This window comes from Epinephelus moara, chromosome 6 (genome assembly GCF_006386435.1).
Source record: "Epinephelus moara isolate mb chromosome 6, YSFRI_EMoa_1.0, whole genome shotgun sequence".
NCBI lineage: Eukaryota > Metazoa > Chordata > Actinopteri > Perciformes > Serranidae > Epinephelus > Epinephelus moara.
In genome coordinates, this window is record NC_065511.1 from 14966998 (window position 1) to 14992945 (window position 25948).

The following is a 25948-nucleotide window of genomic DNA, read 5'->3' on the forward strand; positions in this document are numbered from 1 at the left end:
TGACCAATAATGCAGCAACACCCGCTTGAGCTGATCATCGTCATTGTTGAAATATGTTGGTAAAAAGTGGCGTAATGTAGTTACAATGGGTCCCACTGCACGCTATTATGACGGGCCCCAGTGCACGCTATCAGGACGGGCATGCTATCGTGTGCATATCATCTCGTCACATGATCGAACAGAGACATGACATTGGGCAACACCGACATACATTTTAGAGCAATCATCATGTCATATCTGTATGTGACAAAAGAAAATACCAAAGAAAATAAGACTTCATTCATTTAATTTAATAATTTTAAAAGTTTATTTATATTTTATGTAGAATATGTTTATAATTTTGTTACAGATTTTACTATTTAAAAAAACAAAAGAAAAAAAACCCCCAAAACAAGACGGATGATGGGCTTGCTTTTTTAAGGGCATATAAAGCAAATGGCACCATGGTTAATTTAATGAGAGTTCATCTCACAAGGATATTTCGAAGGTGATAGTCTCTCATGAGGGGCCCATTCTCCACCAAACACACTGCTGGAGGGCCCACTCTCTCTATGGGCCCCTGCACCTCACAGGCCCCAGTGCAACCGCACCACCTGCACTGCCTATGTTTACGTCCCTGTCGGTAAAACAGTGTAATCCACTGCCCCACATTTGTAATTGCTGGGACAAAATAGTTAATCAAACAATAAAGTAAAATTTTTTGTGAGATCAGCCTCTTTGCAATACATTTATTTCCATGATTAACTGGTCAAATAATATTCCACTATCAGTTATATATTAGAAAAACACGGAGGACAGACAAGAACAAACAGGAAGCTGGAGAAATTTGATACTCGAGTTAGTATTGTGCTGTGGATTTAACAGATTAAAAAGAAGTTGCATGCTGATGTATTTGATAACACGTCTTTATTGCAACTGTATTTATTTTTCTTAGCAATATATGTTAAATCACCAAACATGGCTCACTGTCATGACTCAAGTCTTATTTTTCAACATACCAAAACAGATAACAGGTACTGTAAGTCACTTTTACTGAAAGGAAAGAAGCTCTTGTGTTAACTTGGCATAGGTCTGGTTGATTTGAATGATTGTGTGATGCTAGTCATGAAACATTTGTCACCTCTGTGACAAAAAAAAAAAGGTTTTCATGAAATTCATCCAAAGTCATACATTGTATCCTTCTAATTGAAATGCTGATTACACTTTTCTTACTCTCAACAATTTTCTTATTCAGTGCTGTTAATTATTTGTGAGCTGCAAAATTCGCAACATACATTTAGGCTACGAGAATTTGTTTGTTTTATTTTTCTTCATTGTAACAAACTACAACATGTAATGCTGCATTATTGCTGGCTTTACTTACACCACATAAAAAAAAGATGGAAACAAGCAGCTGTATCAACTCAATAAATATGGCAGCATCAGCAATCACAATAAGCCTGTTGGACTGAGGACATAGATGAATACAGTGTAGAAATTAATGTGTCAAATAGTGTATATTCTGTGTGGATGTCAAATACTTTTTTATGGGCTTCTTTGACTGATATGTCTTTGAGCGTCATTTTTATTGGAGACCATTGAATACATATGACTATCTCATTTTAAATGGATGCCAATGATGCTGTATCAACCAGTCACACTGTGTCATCTACATTTACTTGTATCTCAGTGTGAGCCATCAACAAAAGAGCAACAGTAGATAGAGCCTGTATGTGGATATGAATACAAGCAACCAACAGTGTGAACGTTACTTTTTTGTTATTGTTTTGAAACATTTCTGCTTCATCAGGTAGCATACAGTGGAAAGATGCATAGAAAAAAAGGGGAGGACATGCAACAGAGGTCAGGAGCTGAACTCCCAGTCAGCACGTGTTGTGGTCTGGTGAATGATGGAGGATCTATGACGACATGTCTGACCCAGAACAGCGTAAGGCATCGTCAGAGTTTACTTCGAGTTGTTTCCTGACCTACAATGTGAATGGATGGAAAGTGTGCAGGAAGCTGATGTGTCGTTCAGCTGAGGAAGATGATAAGAAAGGACAAAAACGAGCAGAAACATGAGTAAACTTTGAACAGGACAAAATACATTTCTTTTAGCTGTTTACATTTTTTATCCTTTGTGTGGCTTTTTTTTCTTTCAGGGGCACAACTTTGCTAAATTATAATCAATTCTATATATTCTATATTCTGAGCGCCCCACTGTATGTGTGTTGATCATAGTACTCATATTTTCCCATGTGTATTATCTAATGTAGGGACTATTTCAAGTAAAAAAAAATACACAAAACAGCAAAACTTAACTTGGCAAAAGTGTGCCTCTGAGGTTTGTAAATGACAGCACTGAGAGTTGTAAGGTGTCATACCCAGTTGGTCTTTTTCTCCGGGTCAGTGGTGAGACTGCTGCAGTAAAGTGTAAACAACTTTGGTGGAATCCTTCGGCTTTTTGTCACCACCCAGTGGCATGTTGTGGACCTGCACCTGGTCCACACTGAAGCAACAACAAACAGCAACCATGTGAGTTCATGTGGACATCTGCCTCAGATCAAACCATAAAAGCAGGTCTTCATTTTGCTCCAGAAGCATTAAAATGTTTTTAATGTCCAAAACTGGGATGAGAAATTTATTGTCCTCTCATAAACTCGAGGAAGGTGTTGGATATCACAGAAGGCAGAGAGAGGAAACAGAGGAAAAAACAAGGAGCCGAAGGAGTAAGGAGACTAGAGAGAAGGCGATGACAGGAAGATAAAGAAGAAAGGCAAGAGGGGCCAGTGTGGTTGTAAAATAAAATGCAAGACATGAAACAGTAGATTGCTGCTGTGGTCAACAGCTCCGCAGGCAGACAGATGGTGTAAATGACATAGTGAAGGAGGAAAGAAGGAGACAGAGGGTAAGTCAAAGAGACAGAGAGAGAGAGGGATATCTTTAAAGGACAAGAGAAGTGACAGAGACAGAGCAAGACGGTGTGTACCTGCACCTCTTGGAGTAGTGGACAGTGATGTAGTTGGGGGCAGGGCTGTGAGTTTCAACTTCTGTGATTGGTGGGGCATCTTTCAGGGGAACAATGGCGGGATGGGCGCTGTCACTCAAGTCCTCTGGCTCCTCCTGCGCATGCACATACAGACAAAATTCAGATTGTTACATTCTGTATTTCTTTTCTGGAGTTATATGAGACTCTTAAATTGTGCACTGAGCTGCGTACCGGTATGTCAGACATCTTGCCCTTTCTCACTGGAAAGATCTGTTGGGCTGACTCATAGAACATGGTGTCAGCTGTCACTGACGGACGCTGGACACACACACGCACGCACGCACGCACGCACGCACGCACGCACGCACGCACACACACACACACACACACACACACACACACACACAGAACAAGACAAAGAATAAAACTGAGGGTCGTTTTTAATTAACGAAATACCTCATCCACAAAAAAATCTTTAGTCTATCAACTACTTTTTTGTTAAATTTGTGAAGGCAACTTTGTTTTTCTCCCATGCCTCAACGATGAATGACGGAATGGAGAAAAAGGGAGAAAATTCTCTATGAATTGGAATAAAGGGGGTCTGCATTTAACAACAACTATATCAAAACATCCATTTACAAACTCTCCCACAACTTGTGCAGTGTAATCCAAGTCTCATTTATCCAGACATGTCCTCATGTAAAACACTTCTACATAGGAGTAACTGGGCAAACATGTGTCTTTAAACTGAGCTTGTGCATTTCATGGAGCAGAGTTTTAACGCATGTGCTTACCCAGCCATGTTTACCGTCCATGCGTGAGATTGTTTATGCAGACGTGTTTAAAATAGTAAGGTTTTAGTGAAAATGCATGTGTTTGGGAAGTACAGAGCATACAACTGGATAAATGAGACTTGGATTATACTGCAGGAGTCATGTGAAAGTCTGTAAACACATGTTTTGATACAGTTTTGCTGTTGCTAAATGTGGCCCCCAATTACTTCAGCTCATCATGACTTTTCTCTACTTTTAGATTTTTTGTTCTCCATGGTGGCATGTGAGAAAAACAAAGTTTTCTTCACAAATCCACTGTAACACAGGGCGAGTAATTGATATACACATGGTCATTTCAGTCATGACCACTTTAGTCAAAGAAAACTTTATTTCCTTTTGCAGTATTATGTCTTGCGGTATGGCTCTGTTCTGGGGCCTCTCAGCCTCTCCTCGGGCCAACGCAGAAAGCCTCTTCCACGCGCCTATGTGGAAAGCCTAAGGAAGGGAGAGCACACCTCTCTGCCCTTCCATGCGCCTACATCCTAAGGCAGGAAGAGCAGCAGCAAAGACTCCCCCGAAAACAGAACAGAGCAAGCATCAATGACAAACAGAAATGACACTGATAAGTCAGACAGCATGAAAAGGAGGAGCTAGGGTGGAGCAGCAAAGCAAAGCAGCTTGCAGAGGAAGCAGCAACAGTAGGCAGGCCAGAGCAGTTTAAACAGGGTGCCCTGTGATTTGCCAATTGGTTGCATAGAAAGGAATCATGTGATCTATCAGCTGACTACCTTTCATCAATCAGCTGCTCCATCAGTTGACTGGGCTGTTTGAGAACAGCTGATGTAGCTGGGATGTGAGCTAAGCTTGACATTTGGTCCTGTCTGAACTAACGCTATGCTCAGTTTTGTGGCTGAAGCATTTCTTTAACAGTCTTTAACACAGAAACATATCCTGACTGACTTTTGGATTTTCTGAGTATCTGAGCATGTCTTTAAACTGTCAGCCACAGGGTAAACAAAAAACAAAAATCTTGAATCATTTTAAGACAAATTGAAAATAAAAGAACAAGTTCTGTACCTTGTTTGCTACTTCTACTGACTCCATGTCCACTCTGTGCATGTTCTTACTGTGAAGACACGGGGACAGTATCATCAAACTATAAGCAAGTGATGACTTCTACCACAGAAGTAATGCAAATAAACCATGAGACTGGCTGTTTGAAGATCAACCTCGTGATAAACTGATGAACTCAAAAAAACAAACAAACAAAAAAGCTACAGCGGACAAATAATTATTGTCCAGTCACCCTAAAAACAAAATAAAAAACTGTAAACTTTTTTTAATCATGTGGAAGAGCACAGAAATAGCTCATCTATCAGTGAGTAAATAGCAGTGTACTTCCTGTCACCTGATCATAATGGCCACTGTGAGAGTGATGAGTCCAGCAGACACCCCCACCGCTGACGCCAAGGCAATGACCTTAAGACGACCTGCCAGCAGGAGGATAATAGAGGTTATCAACATGACTAGATACAAGAAGAAAGGAGAAGAAATGAGGGCTAACATGCGATGAATAAAAATAGAAGCTCAGCAGATATAAAAATAGAAACAGAGAAAGTGGGGAACAGAGGAAAGAGCCGTGCATCATCTTGCAGGCGTCTAGACTTGAGACTTGTGTTTCCAGTTCAGATTTCCAAACCCAACTCCACTTCTTCAGCTGTCTAGACTCAAATAGTAGTTTTCCACAACACCTCATCACTCCTTCCTCTCCGCTCATAGTGAGAGGGCTTTACATGACTCACCGTGACTCATAGAAAAACAGTCAGAAACCATGAAACCATACACAAAGACGACTAGAGCCCAGACCTCATGCTGCGATAGTGACAGGGAGGTTTTATCGCTCATAATGTCAAACACACAGAAACCTTTCCAACATCCCTTGTGCTATAATCTCAGAGACACTGTCTTTTTCTGGGTCATTGTCTGAGATAATCAGAAACATAGATGTAATAATGTGCCAGGGGTGTTTCACTAAGCTTATCAGAGACACCTCATCTTTTCCATTTCACTTCTTGAAGTGTCAACAAGTACGATGACTCAGAACATACACAGCCACTACAGTACAGTACACGCAGGGGAATGTCAGGGGACAGTTGAGAGATGAACCACTAAAGGCCTTTAGACTGAGTGTGAATGTAACTCTGACACCTTATCAACTCAAGTAAATCTCCACATTAAAAAAATCCCAGTCTAACTTTTTTTGTCTCAAAGGTTGCTATGATATTAAAGAGCTCACAGCATGAAGCACACAGTGTGAAGCATTTCTTGCTGGTGTACTGAATATATGGAAGATTTTTTCAGAGAAAAAAATCTAGTGTACAGGGAGTATATACTTTACAACAGTCTAGCCTTGGCAGTGGCTCTGTGAGGCTGTATTTAGGATGTATTTAGGCACAGTTTGAGCTAAATGCTCACATCAGCATGCCAACACAATGACAATGCCAACATGCTGATGTTTAGCAAGTGTAATGTGTACCATGTATATACGACCACAAGTACTGGACAAATTAAAAGTGTCACCTGATGTTAAAGTTAAAGGATCACCAAAATGACTTCAATTCATACAGAGGGTGAGATGTTTGTACTAAACATCATAGTGATCCTTCCAATATAGGCTGACTAGGGCTGGGCAATATGGAGAAAATTAAATATCGTGATATTACCTTCATATTGATATTGTGACAATATTGCAGGGTTTATTATTGGTGCTTTAATAGGGCAGCTAGAACAGTCTGATAACATCTAAAAATGACATCACTTTACTGTTTTGCAGCCTTTAAAACCAGGAAAAGACAACACTTATAATATTACAATGTCCAAAATCTAAGACAATATCTAGACTCATATCATGATATCAATATAATATCAATATATTGCTCAGCCCTAAGGGTGACCAGATGAGACTGGGTGGAATTCAGGACAAAGGAGTTGGGAGTGTGGGTAGTCATGTGGCCATGGTGGCCATGGCCTCCAGTATATTCGATGTCAATAAACAGTAGCAGTATAACATTAAACTCAAAACTCAACACTAAGATTAATTAGTTTTGCTCATGAAGATGAACGAATAAATTGTCTGTCATGCAGATAAAGCAACAAAATGACTGTGTTGTATGTACCATTGTGGAAATCATTAACTGTTATCTAAATTTCATTTTATTTTCTTCATTTTATCAGTGCGGTGCCCGTCACATTAGTCATCACTATGCACTATATACACATTTCGCTCAAAACCATAAATGTGAACATAACGGTGGCACTGGAGTGAAAGTCATTTGAAGGTCCCTGCCCACACACAGATCTCCTCTGGAGATGTGTGCACAAAATGTCAAGGCAATCCATCTGATATTTCACTTCAGAACTGCACTAACAAACACAAATTGCTGTCTTTTTGTTCTGCTGAAACATACAAACAGACAAGCCAAAGATAAAGAAGTGTCCATGCCTGAATGATTATTTACCTCTAACTCGCACAGTGAGGACAGGAGAGCTGTGGGCTCCGATTCGATTCCTGGCCTCACAATAGTATTGGCCGCTCTCTCTGGGGCCAACCTCTGAGAAGGTGAAGACAGGACCAGACTTACTGCCCCACGCTGTACGGAGCACAGACAGGGAGAAGATCCATTTACTGTTCAGAGGATACAAAGCGACAGACAGTCCAGAGGCACACACACAGCATGACAGCTTACTGACTACAGGCATTTACCACAGGTTATGGTTAGGTAATGATGATTTTGTAATGTTAACCTTGAGTGGAACCACATTTTTACGATGCTAACATTGTACAGAGCCCCCGTCCAGAGTTAAGCGGTGCCATGTGAAGTTGTCCACTGCCGGGTTGGCCTGACTGCTGCAGGTCAAGGTCAAAGGTCGGCCAGCGTCCACCACACTGGAGGGACGAGCCAGGACTGAGGTGTTCTTGGGAGGATCTGGAGAGAGGAACAGAAAGATAGATGCAGAAGGTTAAGGAATGTTTCTGCCTTGTAAGTTATGTTCTACAAAAGGAAGAGCAAGTGGAGACTCAAAGGACGTGACTGGAAAGACAGAGAGAAACTTTATAGATAAAAAAAAAACGCAGAGATATCGATGTATCGAGAAAAGTGGGCATATCATAGCACCTTTTCAACACTGTCACTGAGCAGGAAGTCCTCAGATAAATATCAGTATTTATAACAAACAGACAAACTTAGCCCTGACAAAAAATGATCTTAATCCAGAAGACTCCCAAACATGTCACACACATACAAACAACACACTCATTACTTACAGAGTATAGTGAGTGTAGCAACAGGGGAGGTTTGGTATCCTAACCGGTTCCACGCTGTGCAGTAGTACTGACCAGAAAGGTGAGCGCGCACTGAGGGGAACGTCATGTTCTGGAAGGTTCCTTTAGCCAACACCTGGTCACCTATGATACGATACCAAGCATACCTGCAGGAGGCAGGATGGTGAAGATGATGACGATGATGATGAAAATGATTATAGGACTGGGCATTTTGCAATGGTATAATCTTTGGTCCTTGATTATTAGATCATATAACACTGGAGTTAGGTGAATATTAATCAATATTGAAATGGTTTTGTCCATATTTCCCAGTCCATATTTACAACAGAATCTAAATAACAAAAGTTAAGAAATCAGATAGAAAAAGACATTTCAGTGAGAGAAGAACCATAATGACAAAAAAACGCCATTAAGGACCATGGTAAGAAGAAGAACATCGTTATCATGTATTAGTTTGAGAAAACTGATGAATCTGGAGGAGAAATATTTGTCATACTGTACCTGCTGGCAGGAGGGTTGGCGTGGCTGACACAGCTCAGGTTTACAGATGAGCCTTCTCTGATGTCGGCTGGAGGACTCACTAGCACCCGTGTGTTCTTTGGAGAGTCTACGTGGGCAGAGTGAAAAACAGGAGCATCGTTACTGTCATGTTCATGTTTTATTTGACTTAAGTCCAAGCCACCATTATTGCCTTTAGGTGAACAAAACTAGTAGATATCACATACAGACACAACCTGTGGACCTTTTAGTTTCAGCTATGACCGAAAGTAGCCATGTAAATGGGTGCAGACACAGTATAATATTATCAAGCTACAGTTAAAAGTTTATTATCATATTTAACAAAGAACAGAAGCCAATCCTCAAATCAGTGCAGGTGGAGCCACTGAATGTTTGATATTTCTGCTTGAAAAATAGTTGCAGATTAATTTTCTGTCAAGTGACTAATCGATTAATCCATGAGTGCACTGCATTTTGATGCATATCCTTAAAAACAAAGTGAAAGTAGAATCAGCAGTTTGAGTTTGCATCACTTCCTACTGAGTCCATATGACAGAAGATTACCATTATGACTATAGTTTAAAATAGAGTTGTTGCCTCATCAGTTTAACCCAGACTAACCTCTGACAAATTTTCACAACAGAACCTAAGATAGAAACATTAACGCAGACTTCATACTGGTTTACAAAGGGTCAAAATTAAAGTGTTTGCAGAGGGGCAAAGACACTCAGCCCTGCCTTTGGTAACAATGCAAACATTCAACGAACTTACAGGTGACATTGAGTAGAAGTGGTTTGGAGCGATCTGTTCCCAGTGAGTTACGTGCTACACAGAAGTACTCTCCTCTGTCTGTGTATTTGAGTTGGGACAGGCGGAGCTGAGGCCTAAAACTGTCTGGGATGCTGCCACTCTCCATGTCTGGAGAGCAGATAAAGACGATCAGATTTGTGCACACATGAATTCACATGACGAGCATCATCTGAAGAGTATGAAATACAACGTTTTCCTTAAAACTTCCAAAACATCGGCAGTTCATAAGTGTCCACAGAAAACTTGATCCTACTCTGCTACAACAAATCATGAAAGGGCCTTTACTTGTCCAACTGCGGGACACAATTCACATTACAGCATCAACCAGTGAGTTCATACCCACGACACAGCCAGTGAATGTACTGACATCATATTTTGTATATTGTCGAACACACAACAGCAGCATCCTGTCCTGTACCTTTGAACCATGCAAAGCTCTCTGCAGGTGGAGCTGCATCACTACTGCAGGTGAGAGTGACCGACGCCTCCTCTGACACCTCTCCAACTGGGAAGACTGTGATGGAGGTGGAGCGGGGACCATCTGGAGGAGAAGGAGGATACATAAGATGGAAATGGGGATAAAGAAGACAGAAAAAAGGAGAGTGAAGATGAAATAATGCAAAATGGAAATACAGTTTGCACTATATGTAATTTGTTTCATGAATATAACATTTATCAAGGCCAATAGCAGGTGCATACAGTCTATGATAAATTTTGCCATGACAGAGTTTTCCTTGTGTTTATGTGTTGTGTCCATAGGCTGTATTAAATAACGGACGTAGCCACCATGAAGTCACCCATTGGTTTGTAGACTCCCGTTTTAAAGCCTCGAGTCTGGCATTTTAGCTAGTGCCATCTTGGATTTTTTAGAAGCCAGAAGTGACCATATTTGGATGAGAGGGTGGATAATCCTAATGCTAGCTGTTATGGTGCATTTACAGCTATGAATCACTGTGACAATGCTATGCTATTTTTTTGCTAACAAAAACTGTAACCTATTAAAACAAAATATACTTAACAAAAAAACTTAACATCCAACTCCAGAGGGTCTTAAAGCTCAACTAAACACAAAACAAGACTTTTTTTTAGGTGTCCAAAACGTTAGAGTTAATTTTCATGAAGTGAAAACACACTGAAATAGCAACAGCTACGGCTACGCCTATTCTCTGTGAATCTGTTTACGCCATGGTTACATTACTAAACCAATGTTGTCCCCATGGCAGCAAGTTGTCTATGGACAGCACCCACCTGTCACTCAAGGCGGCCATGCCCTAAATAATGCACAAATTTAAGCCTTAAAAACATTTAAACAGATGAGTTATATTAAAATTCAAACCCCGTCAGTTGACATGAAGGTGGAAATTAGCTATAGATAACAAAACTGTTTTTGTACCAAGCTATAAACATGTTTATCTCTGCTGTAAAGTTGGGCATTTCAACATGGTTGTCTCTGGGGGTTGACTCAGCCAGCCTCAAGTGGCATTTAGTGGAACTGCAGTTTTTAGTACTAAGGTGTTTGCTACATTTTTCAGCCCCAGAGTTACATCTTGGTTGTGTCCCAGAAATAAAACAGACAATCAGAGCAATACTTGTATGCAGCTAGTTTCAGATGCTCCCCCTGAAAGCATGTTTAGACATGACCAGGGATGGGAGGCTTGTTTACTCACATCCGAGAGCCAGCGAGAGGGACGGTGACTGTACATTCTGTGGTGGGATTGGTCGACAGGTGTACGCTCCAGTATGCTGTTGGTCAAAGCGGTTGATAATCATCCATTTCTCATAGGAGCCGAGGTTAAGTCCGTTCCTGTGTGCAGAGTATTGTATATCTGCAGTGTTAAATATTAACTACAACATAGCTCTGAACCACTGACTGGGTGATCAACAATACACAAACATGTACAATAACACACCTGTACAGAGCAAGGCTCCTTCCTGGAGCAGCACATCCTCTGGCCTGGCAGCCTACAAACACAGTCTCTCCGAGGCCAAACATGTTGGCGGGCCTTGCTGGATGCACCTGGACCTGGAGGTCTGAAACACACACAGACATTCACACATGCACAAAAACACAAGCTGGATGAGTCCAGTGCAGGACTCAAAACATCTTTGTCACAGCTGAGATGTAACAGCAGCTGTCGTTTGTATGAACCTACCCGTTACATCCAGAGTGATGGTGTTGGGGGAGGTCCATCTCCCCAGCGGTTGGTCTGTCTCAAACCTGAAGTGGTACTGGCCCGCATCACTCAGCTTAACAGCTCGAATCTGGACTGAACAGCTGGAGTAGCTGCCCCCGATGTAGCTAGAACCCACGATTCATTTGTCATTTCATTTACGCGTTATTTCACATTGACAGCATGTCAGCTTTCAGAAGTTACTGTATGTATCTCATACCGAGCGCGTCCACGGTACGACAGGCTGATCTCATTTGGGTCAGTGTGGTAAGTGAACTCCCTGCGACCCTCTGCAGACACACGGAACCACATGACCCGCCTCACAGTGTGACCTGTGGAGTTAAAGAAACCACAAAAAGATCACAGAGGAGAAAGAAATGTAGCATAATAAGGCTTTTGAGCTCGGCTTAATTGTGTGAAATCTGGACAAATGTAGCATCAGGAGCATTTTATGGCTTTTTTAATCATTATAGATATTTGAAAATATTATAAAACTGCATGTAGAACAGCAGATATCCTTTACATTACATCAAACTTATTGTTACACTGCTGATAAGTGATAATATCAGCCATGGAAACCACAGACTCTCCAAACTGAACTTCACTAAGATAGGAAAAGGAAAAACATAAGTAATCTAACTGAATAGATAAATAAAAGATCTATAGTTACAAATAGGAAAAATGGTGGGGTGAAGGTAAAAACTATATTTTTGAAATGCAAAAATTGAAAAAGACAACATTGAATAGAGACAGTTTGCACATGGATTTGATACCTGATGGGTAATCATAACGGCAGGGCAGAGTGACAGTTGTTCCTGCCCACACACAGATCTCCCTCCGAGAAAAAGACACACTCCACCTGCTTTGGATACCTGCAGGAAAAATACAAAATCATGAACAGCAAGATATGCAAATATAACAACTACACATACACCAATGCACAGTTTAAAGGAGGCAAACTAAAACATACACATTGCATGCATACCTAAAGACTTATGCAAAGCACATTAAACTGATAGATGAGGAGCGTCTCTACGTCTCTACACTTTTCATCGTCCTACTTTTTAAAGCACCAGTTCAGGGTTCCAAATAAATAAGCACCTACTGGCTGTCACATCCACCAAAAAATTCTTGCCATATAAAATAAGCTACCAAAGGTTTGGGGAATACATACTTGTAGACTAAAAGAGCTGTAAATTTCACCTGCCAACAAGTAAAAGTTTTCCTTCAATGTGGCTCCTCAGAGAGAGACTTGTTAAACCACAGCTCTGATCAGCTCACAGAGTGACACATAAAATTGGAGCAGTGAAAATGAGCCATGATGTGCAGCCATGGTGTCATCCTGTGCTGCTAACTGCCTGCCTGGCTGACTACCTTGCACAAAAGGCAATCAATACTTATAAATAACTTGAGCGTAAAGGCAAGGGCACCTGGCTGCGGGACCTTAGGTGCATAATGGATCCTATGAGCCATTCATTCATTTTTCAACTGTTGTCGCTTGTTTGAAAGCATGTGTAACATATTTATGATATATCTGGAATACAATACAAATATCTGACAATTAAGGAGCCAGTTCATCTCTTGTCCTTCTAGGTAATGAGAATATTATTTAAAACCTTGCTCAGTTTTTCACCTCAGGACTTACAACATATGATGACAGCAAAGGTGATTTCTGATGTATTTGTGTTTTTTTGTTCTTACCTGGTAAAGCTGTAAGGATGGTGCCCAGAACTAACACACCTGCCAACATCTCCGCTGACACGAGCTCTAAAATGTCACCGGAGAAGGAGAAAAGCACGGGGAGACAAAGAGGTGAAGTAAACATTTATCATGATAAAAACACCATCCGGCTGATTAAATGTGAAGCACTCACCTCTTAAAGTATCTTCATTCACCTCAGTCAGTCAGACAGAACAGGGTCTGAAGGATGCGCAATGGAGGTGAGGTTTTAGAGCGATGATGAGAGTTGCATGGTGATCAGAATCGGGTGGTAGGAGATGGGAGGAGTGGAAGGGGCAGACGAAGAAGGATGAGGAAGAGGAAGTTACTTCAGCTATTGTCCTTTATTACATCGTTGAAACTTTCAACTCTTTCTATTTTCAATTTTTCCACTTCTCCTTCTGAAACAGTTTTTTAAGGTCAGTGATGTGATGAGTCTGGTTTCCTATTTTGTGTTAAAATGTGACATCCATGTGATCATGTCACTTTCACAATTGTCTCTTTTAACTGAATGTCATTAAGGGACTATTTTGTAACTTGACTTTGAGGAGTTTTTGCAGGTTTCCTAGTAACCTTGTGGCACCAATGAAACTCCAGGAGGTCAATGTGTGTTCTTATCCAGCTCTCGGCAACTGTATCTCCTGAAATAAATGCTTAAAAGCAATGTTCAAAACAAAAAAAGCTGTAAACACGTACTACAAACAGTATTATTCTTGTGTCCACCAGCATAAGAGAAAAAAATATCTGGGTCTTTAAATGCTAGTTAGTTGCCTTATTGTTTGGTGCTGGGCACAAACTGAAAGACGTTTTTGGACCAGAGGAACATTTTCATCGTTCTAACAACCTCCCCCTTTCATTGTGTCCGCACCACAAGGACTGGGAATGAGCGTAGGTCTTAGGACGCCATTTTGAGGGACTTTTGTAGCTCCTATTTCAGCATACCATCTCAGCACAAGAGGAACCTGGAGTGACGCTGATGAAACACAAGTCTGTAACAAAAACAAGGGAGGAAAATGTGAACAAACGGACCAACAGTGAAGTCTACAGAGACAGAGGAAAGACAACGTAATTTTGACTTGTCAGTGATGAAGCTATACCAACCGCCAGCTGGCTAACATCACTTCAGCGTATAATGTTGGCGTGAATGCCCAGAACTGTTTGCTCCAAAAAAGCCTGTAGTATACAGTTGGTTTATAACAATAATAACTTTATTAATGTAGCACCTTTCGAATCTACCAATATGAAGTGTGTATCAGAGGTTTTTTGCTGAGAGCAGCTGCCTGCTGTGGTTGGAAAAGACACTGATGGGACGGTGACAGTGAGTCAAAACAGGGACGCGCTTAAAGATGCTGAAATGCTCCACAGGGCTGAGGGGAACTGCAGAGACATGTTTTACTTCTCTGTGAGCAACACCTTTTGATTTAAACATCACCATTAGACCCATTGTTCATAGAAAAGTATCCATGAGTGCAGGGTTAACTAAATATTCATCCTGATTAATAGACATAGAGAATATTCATTGATCAAATTTTATTGCACTGTAAAAGTCAGTCTTCACTCTCTGACACTGTCACAATGTTGGAGCTGACTCTGACCATCGTGATTGATTGATTGTTGAAAAGACAAACATGTATGGTTCATTTGTAAAATGAATTCAGGCCTGTTGGCGTACACTAATATACATAAGTCAAGCAGAGACTCAGCGGCCCAGATGTCCTCTCATCCACTGCTCTAATTGAGAATTGCTGGCACAGAGAACTACCCACAACCAGACGCGGGGAGGTTCGAGACCTCTCAGTCAACTGTGTCCACTTAGCCTGATGAGTCTAAATGACTTTAACATCCCACCCTGCCACAACTTGGCCAATAGATGTCAGTTTAGCGTCACGACTCGGCCAATTGGCTACTTAGCCCAGCTTTGACCCAGGAGTAATGATGATGTACAGTTTAAGTTTTCAGTCAATCTCTATTCACAGTCATCCAAGTCAGGGAAGGAAGGGAGAGTCAACTTTAAGGTTTCAAAGACGATATCTTGATATACATCTGGAAATGAACGTTGACGTTTCACTTATTAGCCAACTGATCAAAGATGATGGAGGGGGGCAGTATAAGGGATCAGTGCTGCTGTTAGGAAACATGGAAGTACATCCGATTTATATCCGGCTAGAACTGAGGTTCCGCAGGCCTGTTATTTGGACTACGGGAGTATTAAGAGTATTAGGTTAATGCTCAATAAGTTCCTTATGCAGACCCTTAAGAAAGATTTTTAAAATTTAGGATTACGCTTTTGGACATTTCTGCTTTTATTCACTAGTCAGACCAGTACACTGTAAAATATTACAAGTGGATCTTGTGAGGCACGCTTTGAACTGGTATGATATGCATCAGGCAGCGGCTGTTTCTGGCGCCGCGGGCAACTACCACATTCTGAAGAGTAAGAAAGTCCGTATAAACAAACTCTGGACTTTCACCTGGAAGTCTGTTGTTTGTTTCCCATATGAAACTAAAACTCATTTGAGTTTTTTTTATCTGGACAACAATTTATCTTAAAAAGGTAAAAGTAAAAAAAAGTAAATATAACTATTAGTTTTAAGTTATGTTTACTTCATACAGATATAAAGCAAACATAAATCAAGACTGATACTTACTTAATTTAAAGGTACGCTGTAACACGTTGTCATCCCTACTCACAATTACTGCCACTTTTTCAGTGGACCTACGTGTCAAGATGTGACACACCAGGTACCCTCCTGCGTCTGTTTTGAATGTTCAGTGACAGCGTGTCAATTTACACTTGTTACATGCATTGTATCTTTTCAAAATACATTTCTTTTTTCACAAGAATTGTACCATATAATATGATACAGTATAATACGATACAAAATACTTTATCATGCCCGTAGGGAAATTTTTCTTGGACTCAGGAGCTAAACCAGTATTGCTGCCTTACAATAATAGTCCAGAAGAAATGAAGCATACTCCAGTTACTGCTCATTAAATGCATACAGTCTTTTTCAAAGTAAACTTACAACATAGGTAAAACACTTAAATGTTAGCTTTACTGCCTTTGGTTTGGGCAAGAAAAGCATGTGGATAGATTCAGAAAAAAAAATGGTTTGGCTTAAAATAACTACGGTTGATACTAACGTCATGTAATGTCACTAGCGTAATGCGTCACTAGCGTAGTATATTTCACATACTAGCACACTACATGTATGTTATGAAAAAAACAAAAACAAACAAAAAAGAGACAAACTGAGTTTTGGTTTCACAGGTGAAAGTTCCCGGGTGAAAGTCCGGAGTTTGTTCATGTAAACTTTCTCACTCTTAATACAGTGGTAGTTGCCTGTGGCATCAGAAACAGCAGCTGCCCGATGCACATCATATCACCACAAATGGTGTCTCTGTGCATAAGTGTCTGTTGCATGAGCGGCAGGTCCACTGACAAAGCTGCTGTATTTGATGACTTGGGAGTGAAAACGGTCTGGATCAACTTGTCAGATTTTACAGTGAGGATAAAGGGAAAAGAGGGTGGTATGAAATGTTACACAGGTCCTCTGCAGGAATCAAAACCATAGATGTTGCGGTAATGTGGTATGCCTCTTAACCATAAGGCAATCAGGACGCCCTCTAAGAAAATATAATTTTGTTCAAGAGGTCTGCATCATGTTTAGTGGGGAATTTGAAGTTGACTTTGAACAGCAACCCTAATAAGGAACAGAAATTCTCTGGTTGGGAGAGTTACCTTCAAAATATAATCAAAATCCTCAGGATATGAAGTTAAATGATCAATATATTCCAGTTCACAGATTGCTAGGTTGGATTATGGGTTGGGACCTAAAATGGGTCGCAGGCCCTTCTCCAGTGGGTCTCGACATGACAGGAAAAGTTTGCATGATTTAATGACCCTGGATCCCAGGAAAAAAAAAAGTAATTTTGGTCCCTGGCTGAAAAGTTTTAAGAACCTTCCCCCTCCAAATACTGTCTGTATTATGTTGAGTAAGAAGAGTGGTGGGCTTTGAGCTTAACCTGTAACCACAGAATGACTTCAAAAGGATCACGGCACACTAATAGGTCAAAGCCTGATGTAATCGTAATCGAAAGCAGAGCGGACTAAACGAATGAAGAGAAACAGATGGATGGAGCTAGATTAAGTGTGACTGACCACAAACAGAGAGAGAAAGAGGGTGAGAGAAGGAGGAATGAGAAAGTTTGAAGGGGAAGCTAGATGAGGGGGGAAAAAAAGAGACAAAAACACGATGAGGTAAGGTTGCTAAGGTTGGAAAGAAAGAAAGGAGAGACGGGAGATGAAGCAAGTGAAGCACAGGAAGTCGAGAGGAAACGAAAGGAAGAAAGTCTATAAAGAGGGGGATCGGTTTGTCGCAGGAGAAAGTGTAAGAGAGATGGAAAAAAGTGTGAGAGGGAGCAACAGACAAATGTATGACAGCGTATCCAACCCTTACGGTAGGGAAGGTATCCATCCACTGACCGCAGCCTCCAGGCCAGATGAAGTGTGACCGTCTGGTGGTCAGACTGGACCTGAAGATTTTCCGCTGTTGCAAAACACTTCCTGCCTGCTGTTTTCATGTAATGTGACCGCTCACAGTTTGCTCCCCCGCCATACTTTAAGTTGTACAATATGTTATTTCTATGTTATTCCTTATGCCCACAGATTAGACTCATGGCTCTCCAGGCCCTCCAGCCTTGGACAGACTCCATATAAGCAAATAATGATCCGACTGTCCAACATGTGTTAGTCTTCAAATTGAGTGGTGCTCTCTGCGGGGGAAGTCTGGGCAAGAATGACGATGATCAGAGCTACAATCATATCTGACAAGGTGATATGTTGTTCCTGTGCTGTCTTTTAGTAGCTCCACATGATGACTTGATGAGAGGGATTGTTGCCAAGAGAATCATTGAACCGATGGGGAATTAAATAAAAGCAATAAAAAGAAACTGAGAGAGAGAAAGAAGGGGTTTCTTCTTTGTTAAACTGATACACCTTATCAATAAAACACACAGTATTTAGCCACTTAGACACTTGACTTTTATAAATGAGCCAAACCAAACACTTGATGAATTTCTAAAACTCTTAAATCTTTGAAACCTATTGGAGCTCTATTAAATTTACCCTGGTTTTGCTCATTCCTGTCCCATTCACAAACTCTGCTGCAGGGTCAGATTTCTGCTCCTTGTCTGCCAGAGACCTGTCTGTGGCTGCTGTGGTATTCCACGCTGAATGAGTCATGTCTGGTGGTTATTATGGGCAGGCGTTTGGCTCCCCCCGTCTCTCACCCCGTCTAGTGGCAGCAGACAAAATTACATCTTTTTTTGAGCCTCGTCCAGCTGAGCTGACTAGGATCAAGTTCTCAGTTAACCAGGCTAGATGAGTTAAGGAAACATTTTTGGTTAGTGATGTAAGAATACATTGATGTTTTAACTTTTTGTTAGGTTGATTAATGCCAGGTTTTTTGTTTTAGAATTAAAGCTGATGTGAATGATGATGAATACACCTGGTTTCAAAGCTACAGCTCTTGTGTGAATACCAAAACATCAGATGTGTGCTGAGAGGCAGTTTGAGGATTTGAAGCTAACACTGGGGCTAAAACAAAAGAAAGCAGTGAAACTGTCACTGTCACTTTAAATCCTACATGCAGTGTATACAGTTTATAGACACACATGCACATTTTTTGATCCATGTCAGTCCATTAGTATCTATGTCTTTGCGCTATTCGTATACTGTAGTTTACAACTTTCAGAACACTTGACTTGATATAGACATTTAGTTTTTATTTTATTTGGGTGCTTTTAATGTATATTTATATAATATTTATACATCTACAGCTGTTTTCTCTATTTGTGTACATAAGTCTTTTCTATCCTTATCTCTATCTGTCCAGCTTTTTTGTTTTTGTTTCTAGCTGTTGTGTCTGTTTCTGTGTAAGTACATTGAGAGCATCGCAAAAATCCGGAGTCAAGTATGTGAACTCATACTTGGCCAATAAAGGTGATTCTGATTCAGTTACCTTGGTGGTGGGGTTAAGAGTTGTAGGATGTGTGTTATTTAACATGCTAATTTAAATTCTGAAGATTGGTTCCTCGTTTACCAAACATATGAACAGAACCTTTTTCCTGAGCTAGTTGGATAATGATTCATTGATATTTAGTGGACTTACTGACTTGCTCACGAAGTGTTATGGTAATCAGTATAGGACCATAAAGTATTAAGGATCTATTTGGCCAGATTGCTGACTGATTGCTGAGAAAAGACGCATTTAATTTAACAAGAACTACTCAGTGTAAAAAGACTAGGTTAACAAAACTCATGCAGAACCAGGAAACCAAGAACTAATCTGGCACATAATCCCATGGAAAACCACAATGTGACGTGTTTACATGTTAGTTCAAGTATGAATTAAACAAACAAGTCATAACATGTAAATAAGTGAACTTTAGATGTGCTGGGACATGGATTTTGTTAGTGTTGGAAAGAGCCAGGCTAGTGGTTTCCTCACTGCAGTCTTTATGCTAAGCTAAGCTAACCAGCTGCTGGTGCTAGCTTCACATTTACTGCGCAGATATGAGAGTAGATCTTTCCATCTAACTCTCTAACTTTCCCAAACTGCCAAACTATTCCTTTAGTATTTAATTAATGAATTAATTAATTCTCCCTCACTATTAACCATGTTTCATTTGTTTAACCATAACCAGATGTCATAATGTTAGCAGAAAACATTCAAAAAGGTTGTAATTATGTAATCCAGTTGATTATTCGGAAAGATGAGTCAATAATATCAACATTTTGTTTGTTGAGTATGTTGAACTGTTTTAGGAGAATGTAAAAAAATTAATTTACAAACCAGGTGCTTCATTGGAAAGTGCTAATCGCCTACAAGCAGCAGCTACACACAGAAATATGTCACAGAGTAGCTCTTGTGGAGCCGTGCAGAATCACTGCTTTGGGGTTCACAGATTATAAATGTGAGGAAAAGAAGAGCACACCTTGTTCATCTCTACTGTCCACATTTCATTCAGTGGCACGGACTTTCTGCTGAGAGCCAAACGACTCTCAGTCTGTCTGTCTGTCTTTATTTCTTGTGTTCTCAAATATGAGTAAAAGTCATTTCCTGAATGAGACTGAGAGAGAACATGTGTGTTTTCTGTATGTGTATGAGAGAGACGGTGTGTGGGAGTCCGTGTGTGTGTGTGTATGTGTGTGTGCCTTTGATGGTTTTACCATGTGTAAAGTCCCTGTATGGGACTGAATGAAGTCGGATATGAGGGAACCTGTCAGGTCTGGGCTACTGTCGGAAACCCTCCCTCTATTACCTCCTCCTTCTCCTCCTCCTCCTCCTCCTCCTCCTCTTCATCCCACTTTTTACATCTGAGGATGTCCAGGTTTTATTTATTGTCGTTAGGTTAGTATGTTATATATAATTTTAAAGTTATAATGTATCATTTGGCAAATGTTGAAAACAAATGTCTTGAAACTGCAGTTTTGTCTTCCACTGCCAATTCAAAAAATGTCATACTGTTGTTTTTAATAAAATAAAATCTCTGCAAAGACAGCCGGTTAACAGTGTAATAGTAAGGCTTTAGGGTGTCAGGAACTACAGAGACAACAACCCTCAATGAACTCTATAAGTAAATAAAGTTATTATAAACCGTGTGTCCTTAAACTGCAGAATCTAGGATGTTAAAAAGTGATGACTTACGTTTTGAATTACAGACACATCCAGTTTGGCAGACGCAGCTGAAAGATAAAAACATGAAGGAAATGATTTACAATGCTGTAATCTCTGGGAGACAGAAAGAAATGCAGCAAATAGAATAAAATAAACCAGTCTTGAATAAGTTTACTATTGTACGGGTAAAAAGAAAGACACAAATTGTTCGCAGAGTTAGTCTTCCTCTTATTAGTGTTCACTTGCTTTGTTGCTCAGCCTTGTCACTGAACATCAGCAACTCACTCAACGATGTAACTATAGTGAGTGAAATGTTATGAACAGCATTTTTGTTGAATTACCAAATGGCTTTTTGCTATTTACATTCTTCATTTGAACCAAAACGGCCAAAACACCCACTAAATGCTTCAGTAACAATTGCTCTGGGTTTTATTTGGTGCCAAGTTTATTTTCTGGGAAATACTGTCTATGTTAGGCATTAAAAACATTATCACCACCACAAAATGAACTCTCAAGACAAACAGTTAATTGGCTGTCTCACATTGAAAATCATTGTTTGTTTTGTAGCTTTGGGGACAAATGACTATGTAACACGCAGACAGTGTTTAAACCCTGTGAGGCCCTTAAGAGGCTTTTGATCACAGTTGTATTCAGTGTAATGTGAGAATCACACCTTTGTGAAGCTTATGTTGTTCCATTTTTGTGGGATTTGGTCAAAGAAGAGTAGACGTAACTCTGGAAAGTTTCCAGGCTTTAGTTGTTGGTGCCAAAACATCAACTCAATCGCATGAGAAAATGTTGGCATTGTATGTTTTTTGCAAACCATGGGTATAAGCTTCATGAAGGTGTGACATTAACGTCACAAAGGTGTGATTCTCACATAACAGTGAATACAACTGTGACCAAAAGCCTCTTAAGGGCCTCACAGGTTTTTAACACTGCCTGTGTCTTACATGCTCATTTGTCCACAAAGCTACAAAACAAACTGATTTTCAGTGTGAGAGAGCAAATTAACTGTTTGACTTGAGAGCTCATTGTTGAAACGTTTTATTTCAACAACACTGTGGTTAATGTGTGGTTAGGTTTAGGCACCAAAACCACTTGGCAAGGTTGGAAAAAGATCATGTTTTGGCTCAAAATACCAGTTGTTTTTGTTTTTTTTGGGGGGGGGGGGGGGGATTCCAGCAGGAAAAGCAGCAATGTCTCAATAAAAAACACAAAACAAAAAAATGCCTTTTGTGCCACTATCCCAACAGAAAAATTAGACATGTAACAGTAGAAAACAATTGCTTGTCATGCCACTATCCCAGAAGGATAAGCCGCGTTGTCTCGATAAAAAACAACCATTTTTCATAGACTCTATCTGAGCAAGAAAAGCAACATCTCGATAAAAAAAATAACTGCTTTCGCTGCCACTTATCTCAGCAGGAAAGCAGCAATGTCTCAGTTTGGCTCAACTTTGGTTCCTAAATAGCCATTGGAAACACAGCACTGACTTGCTGAATCAAAACCTGCTTTGTTGTTTGTTGGTCTCGCACAGTGGTCTGAAGCTGGGCAGGTGTAGGTGTCATAATATCCACTCTCCCCTCAACACCAGATGACAAAGTTAGCTTGTATCAATTTGGAAAGGTTGATATGATACATATGAAATGTGCAAATTTAATATATTCATGGTTTGCAGAAACAGACAATGCCAACATTTTCCTCTGGTGACTGAGCCGGGAATATTTACTATGGACTAGGCTGTTAAATATTTAAAAAAAACCCTGCCCTGTTCGGCTCGGTTCAATCAAACTCAAGTTCATTTGCCCCCTAATTGTGATTCGTTTGGGCATGTGTGAACACAGCAATCACACTCAGGTGCACACCAAAACAACTGGACCAAGACCTTCTTGAAGTGGTGCTCTCGGTCTGGTTACAAACAAAACTCTGGTGCGGTTTGTTCGTGGAGAGAACACAAACCAACTCTAGGCAATTATGCAACTTTGTAACAAAGTTAGTCCCTGACAGGGACCAAAGCAAGACAACTCTAGGCCTGAGAGCACCCTTACTGTTAGAGAGGTTACCCTAGTGACCTACAACTAAGCAATCTTTTAATTTGGAAGCCCAAAATATCCAAAGATATACTACAAACTTTAGGGTGGTACAAAAGGGGGAGCAATCAGATTTGGATGGTGTTGAGTCCCACCCTGGCCGCCCTCTGGCTACGCCCCTGGTTTCACGTCGTCCACATGGAACAAGCTCAGTCCAGGACTTTCCTGCAATCCCAACCCCAATCCTAACCTTAAACCAAACCCTGTAATTAGTTTTTTTTTTCAAGGGAAAATGGTCCACACAAGTCATTTTCTGGTAATTGACTGCAAGCTGAGTTTAAATGGTCACAAAGACACACACACACACATGCGCATGCACAGTCTGCCTGCATGCAGAGACACACAGACACACACACACACGCACACACACACACACACACACACACACACACATAAACACGCTCACTCATATCCACAGTGGTCGTGCAGCTGCGGCGTGTGTGATAATGAGACAATCCTTGGAGGGGCTCATCTGGACTGTGTTATATCATCTCCCTGGAAATGATCCACAGCTCTAAAATAGGAGTGTTTGCTCCCAGTCAGCTGCAGCATGATGTCATCCAATATAATTCCTACAATCAAGGAAAAAAAGACATTTGATGACATGTGAATGTGCAAAGAACAGTGGTTTCCTTAAATATGGAGATTCTTGCGGTGCAGACTAATTCAGGGCTCTGTCTGCAGCTAATGTTTGTCTAAACAGAGACTTGCCATAAACAGAAAAAAACTTGTTGCCTGAGCCCTTGCACCTGTCTCTTATTTTCTCAAGTGAATGAACAGCTTAAAAAAGCTTTCTTTTTAATATGCTATTATCAGTCTGTTTACCTGGGTTAACTTAACTTTGATACATGGACAGAGCCACAAAGTACAAAATATATAATATATACGTATAAAAATGTACCTCAGTCTGGTTTTTCACAGGGTCTTCCAGGTGTTCTACTTTTCTAATGAGTTTCACTGAGCTACTGACTTCATAGCACTCACTAGGTGTCCCCCCCTGCTGTGGCTTATTACTAACTCCACATCTGGACGGGGCAGTTTTACAGTACATTTACAGTTTTACAGTAGAACCATATGCAGACAAAATACTTATGATTGCCTACAAAAGTAAAGAGACTTTCATTTCAATATATCTGTCACTTATCGGCCATATTTTTTCTATCGTCTGATTAGGAAACTGCTGGTTTGAAAGTCAGAGTAATGAGGTTCTTGTGTCATTTTTTTTTGGCTGGGAGGACGTGAATCTATATGAATGCAAGCGTGACCGTGTCACTCTCGCCTTAAAAGAGCCTCAGATTGGCCGGGTCTGGTCTGTTTCCCCAGCAATAGCTTTATTAAAGGCTGCATCTGTGTGTGTGTGTGCGCGTGTGTGTGTGTGTGTGTGTGTATGTGTGCGCGCGCATGTGGTTTACTAGCCGACTGTGGTGGTTCTCAGGGGACAGCCCTCTCCAGCTGCTGCTTTACAAGACTGTAACATCAAACACACACATACACATACACATACACACTCACACACGCATACACACTTAACACAAAAGTTTGACTTCACACAGCTTTCACTTCAACCCTCAGCCTCCCTTAACAAGTTCAACAAATGAACTCTTCTCACTTCTTCCATTCTCCACATACCACTGATCTTTACCCTCACACCTCCTGTGGTCTCTCTCCTTTCTTTTTAGATAGTATAAAATGTACATACAGCACAAGAACGGTTCATTAAATGGCTGTTGTCCTGTTCAGTATACAGTGTATGTACAGTGCAGTATTCCAGTGTATGTGGTGGAGTAAGCGAGACAAAAAAGTCAGTATCAGCTCAACAGGTGTAAATCTGTAGGTTACCCTGACCTTTGACCTACTGGAGAAGGACAGCAAAAAATTTTAAAGACGGATTGTTTTTCACTCTTCAAGGTCTCGTCTGCTTTCCTGCTGCACCACAGTAGTGCAGTCATAAAATGAAGTATGAAATGTTTGGACTTGACCTGACAATAAAACAGCTTTTGTACTTTAATATTTCTTTGTCCACTTTAGCTCCACTTTATCTTTCCCAAGGTGAAACTTTTGGGGAAAAACAGAGATACTTAGAAACAAGTCTGAAAACCTGTGCACTGGAAAGCTTTCAGTGTTGACAGAAGCCTCTTTTACACATAGTTTCCAGTAAATTACTGGGGATAACCTTTTAGGCATCGCTTGTGATTTTCACAATTTACACATGCCCTGCATTCAGGAACATTTCTGTCTTGTGCCTTTTCACACATGCTATTGAATTGCTGGAGCAGATGGGGCAAAAGACAGTCCAGCAGATGGCAGTAATGCAAAACTCAAGGATGCCAACTGCCATGAATCTCAACAGAAGAAGAAGAAGATGGGCCAAAGCTGGCCTGCGTCAAAGAGCATGGATACCAAGAGGCGAAGCTCCGTTGAATTTCTGCCAATCAGCCACTAGGGGCGCTAACGCCATTTTGGACTGTTGAGCTTGGACTGTTGCGCCCAGACAACATACAAGATGTCAAGGAGAGAGGAGAAAAAAAGTAAAAGAAAACAGTGTAGTGCAATTAACTGCAACAACTATCGATGGAACACTCCGCACCTGGCCTTCCACCGTTTTCCGAAGGATCCCGACAGAGGTGTACGTTTTAAAGTGTTTTAATATCAATTTAATATGCCAGTTTTCGTGGGAAGACATATGTATATATGTATATATAGGCCTATATATGGCCTCTTGGACCATTTATATCAGAACTGATTACTGCTTTAGCATTAAAATATATCATATTAAAATAGCTTATATATTATTATTATTATTACTGTCCCCTTACTGTACAAACTGTAAATAATTCCTGACTATGTGACGTCGCCATTAATGTGTTTCTAGTTAAAATATTGATTTTT

The 25948-nt window shown here is 40.5% G+C and overlaps 2 protein-coding genes across 3 annotated transcripts in view; one reads left to right on the top strand and one right to left on the bottom strand.

Annotated features, from left to right (window-relative positions):
- tmem147 (transmembrane protein 147) overlaps positions 1-25948 on the top strand; it is a 175993-nt gene that overhangs the window by 48465 nt on the left and 101580 nt on the right. The gene's annotated exons all lie outside the window — the stretch shown is intronic.
- si:dkey-33i11.1 (B-cell receptor CD22) lies at positions 831-13550 on the bottom strand. Its single transcript, XM_050047257.1, has 19 exons — positions 13436-13550; positions 13264-13329; positions 12336-12434; positions 11783-11894; positions 11545-11690; positions 11302-11422; positions 11059-11195; positions 9810-9932; positions 9353-9499; positions 8585-8690; positions 8066-8229; positions 7578-7727; positions 7260-7391; positions 5150-5231; positions 4819-4867; positions 3200-3286; positions 2969-3102; positions 2364-2488; positions 831-2017 (listed from the first exon to the last, which is right to left on the bottom strand). The coding sequence occupies exons 2-18, from the start codon at positions 13310-13312 to the stop codon at positions 2386-2388; spliced, it is 1941 nt and encodes a 646-aa protein (XP_049903214.1). The 5' UTR covers positions 13313-13329; positions 13436-13550; the 3' UTR covers positions 831-2017; positions 2364-2385.

Bases quoted from the DNA above. Each gene is read 5' to 3' on its own strand.
- si:dkey-33i11.1 (XM_050047257.1), bottom strand. From the start codon at position 13,312: ATGTTGGCAGGTGTGTTAGTTCTGGGCACCATCCTTACAGCTTTACCA. The intron at 11,423-11,544 runs GTAGGTTCATAC...TGTGTGTTTCAG, and splicing joins CATCACTCTGGATGTAACGG to ACCTCCAGGTCCAGGTGCAT. The intron at 3,103-3,199 runs GTACGCAGCTCA...GTGCATGCGCAG, and splicing joins GCAAGATGTCTGACATACCG to GAGGAGCCAGAGGACTTGAG.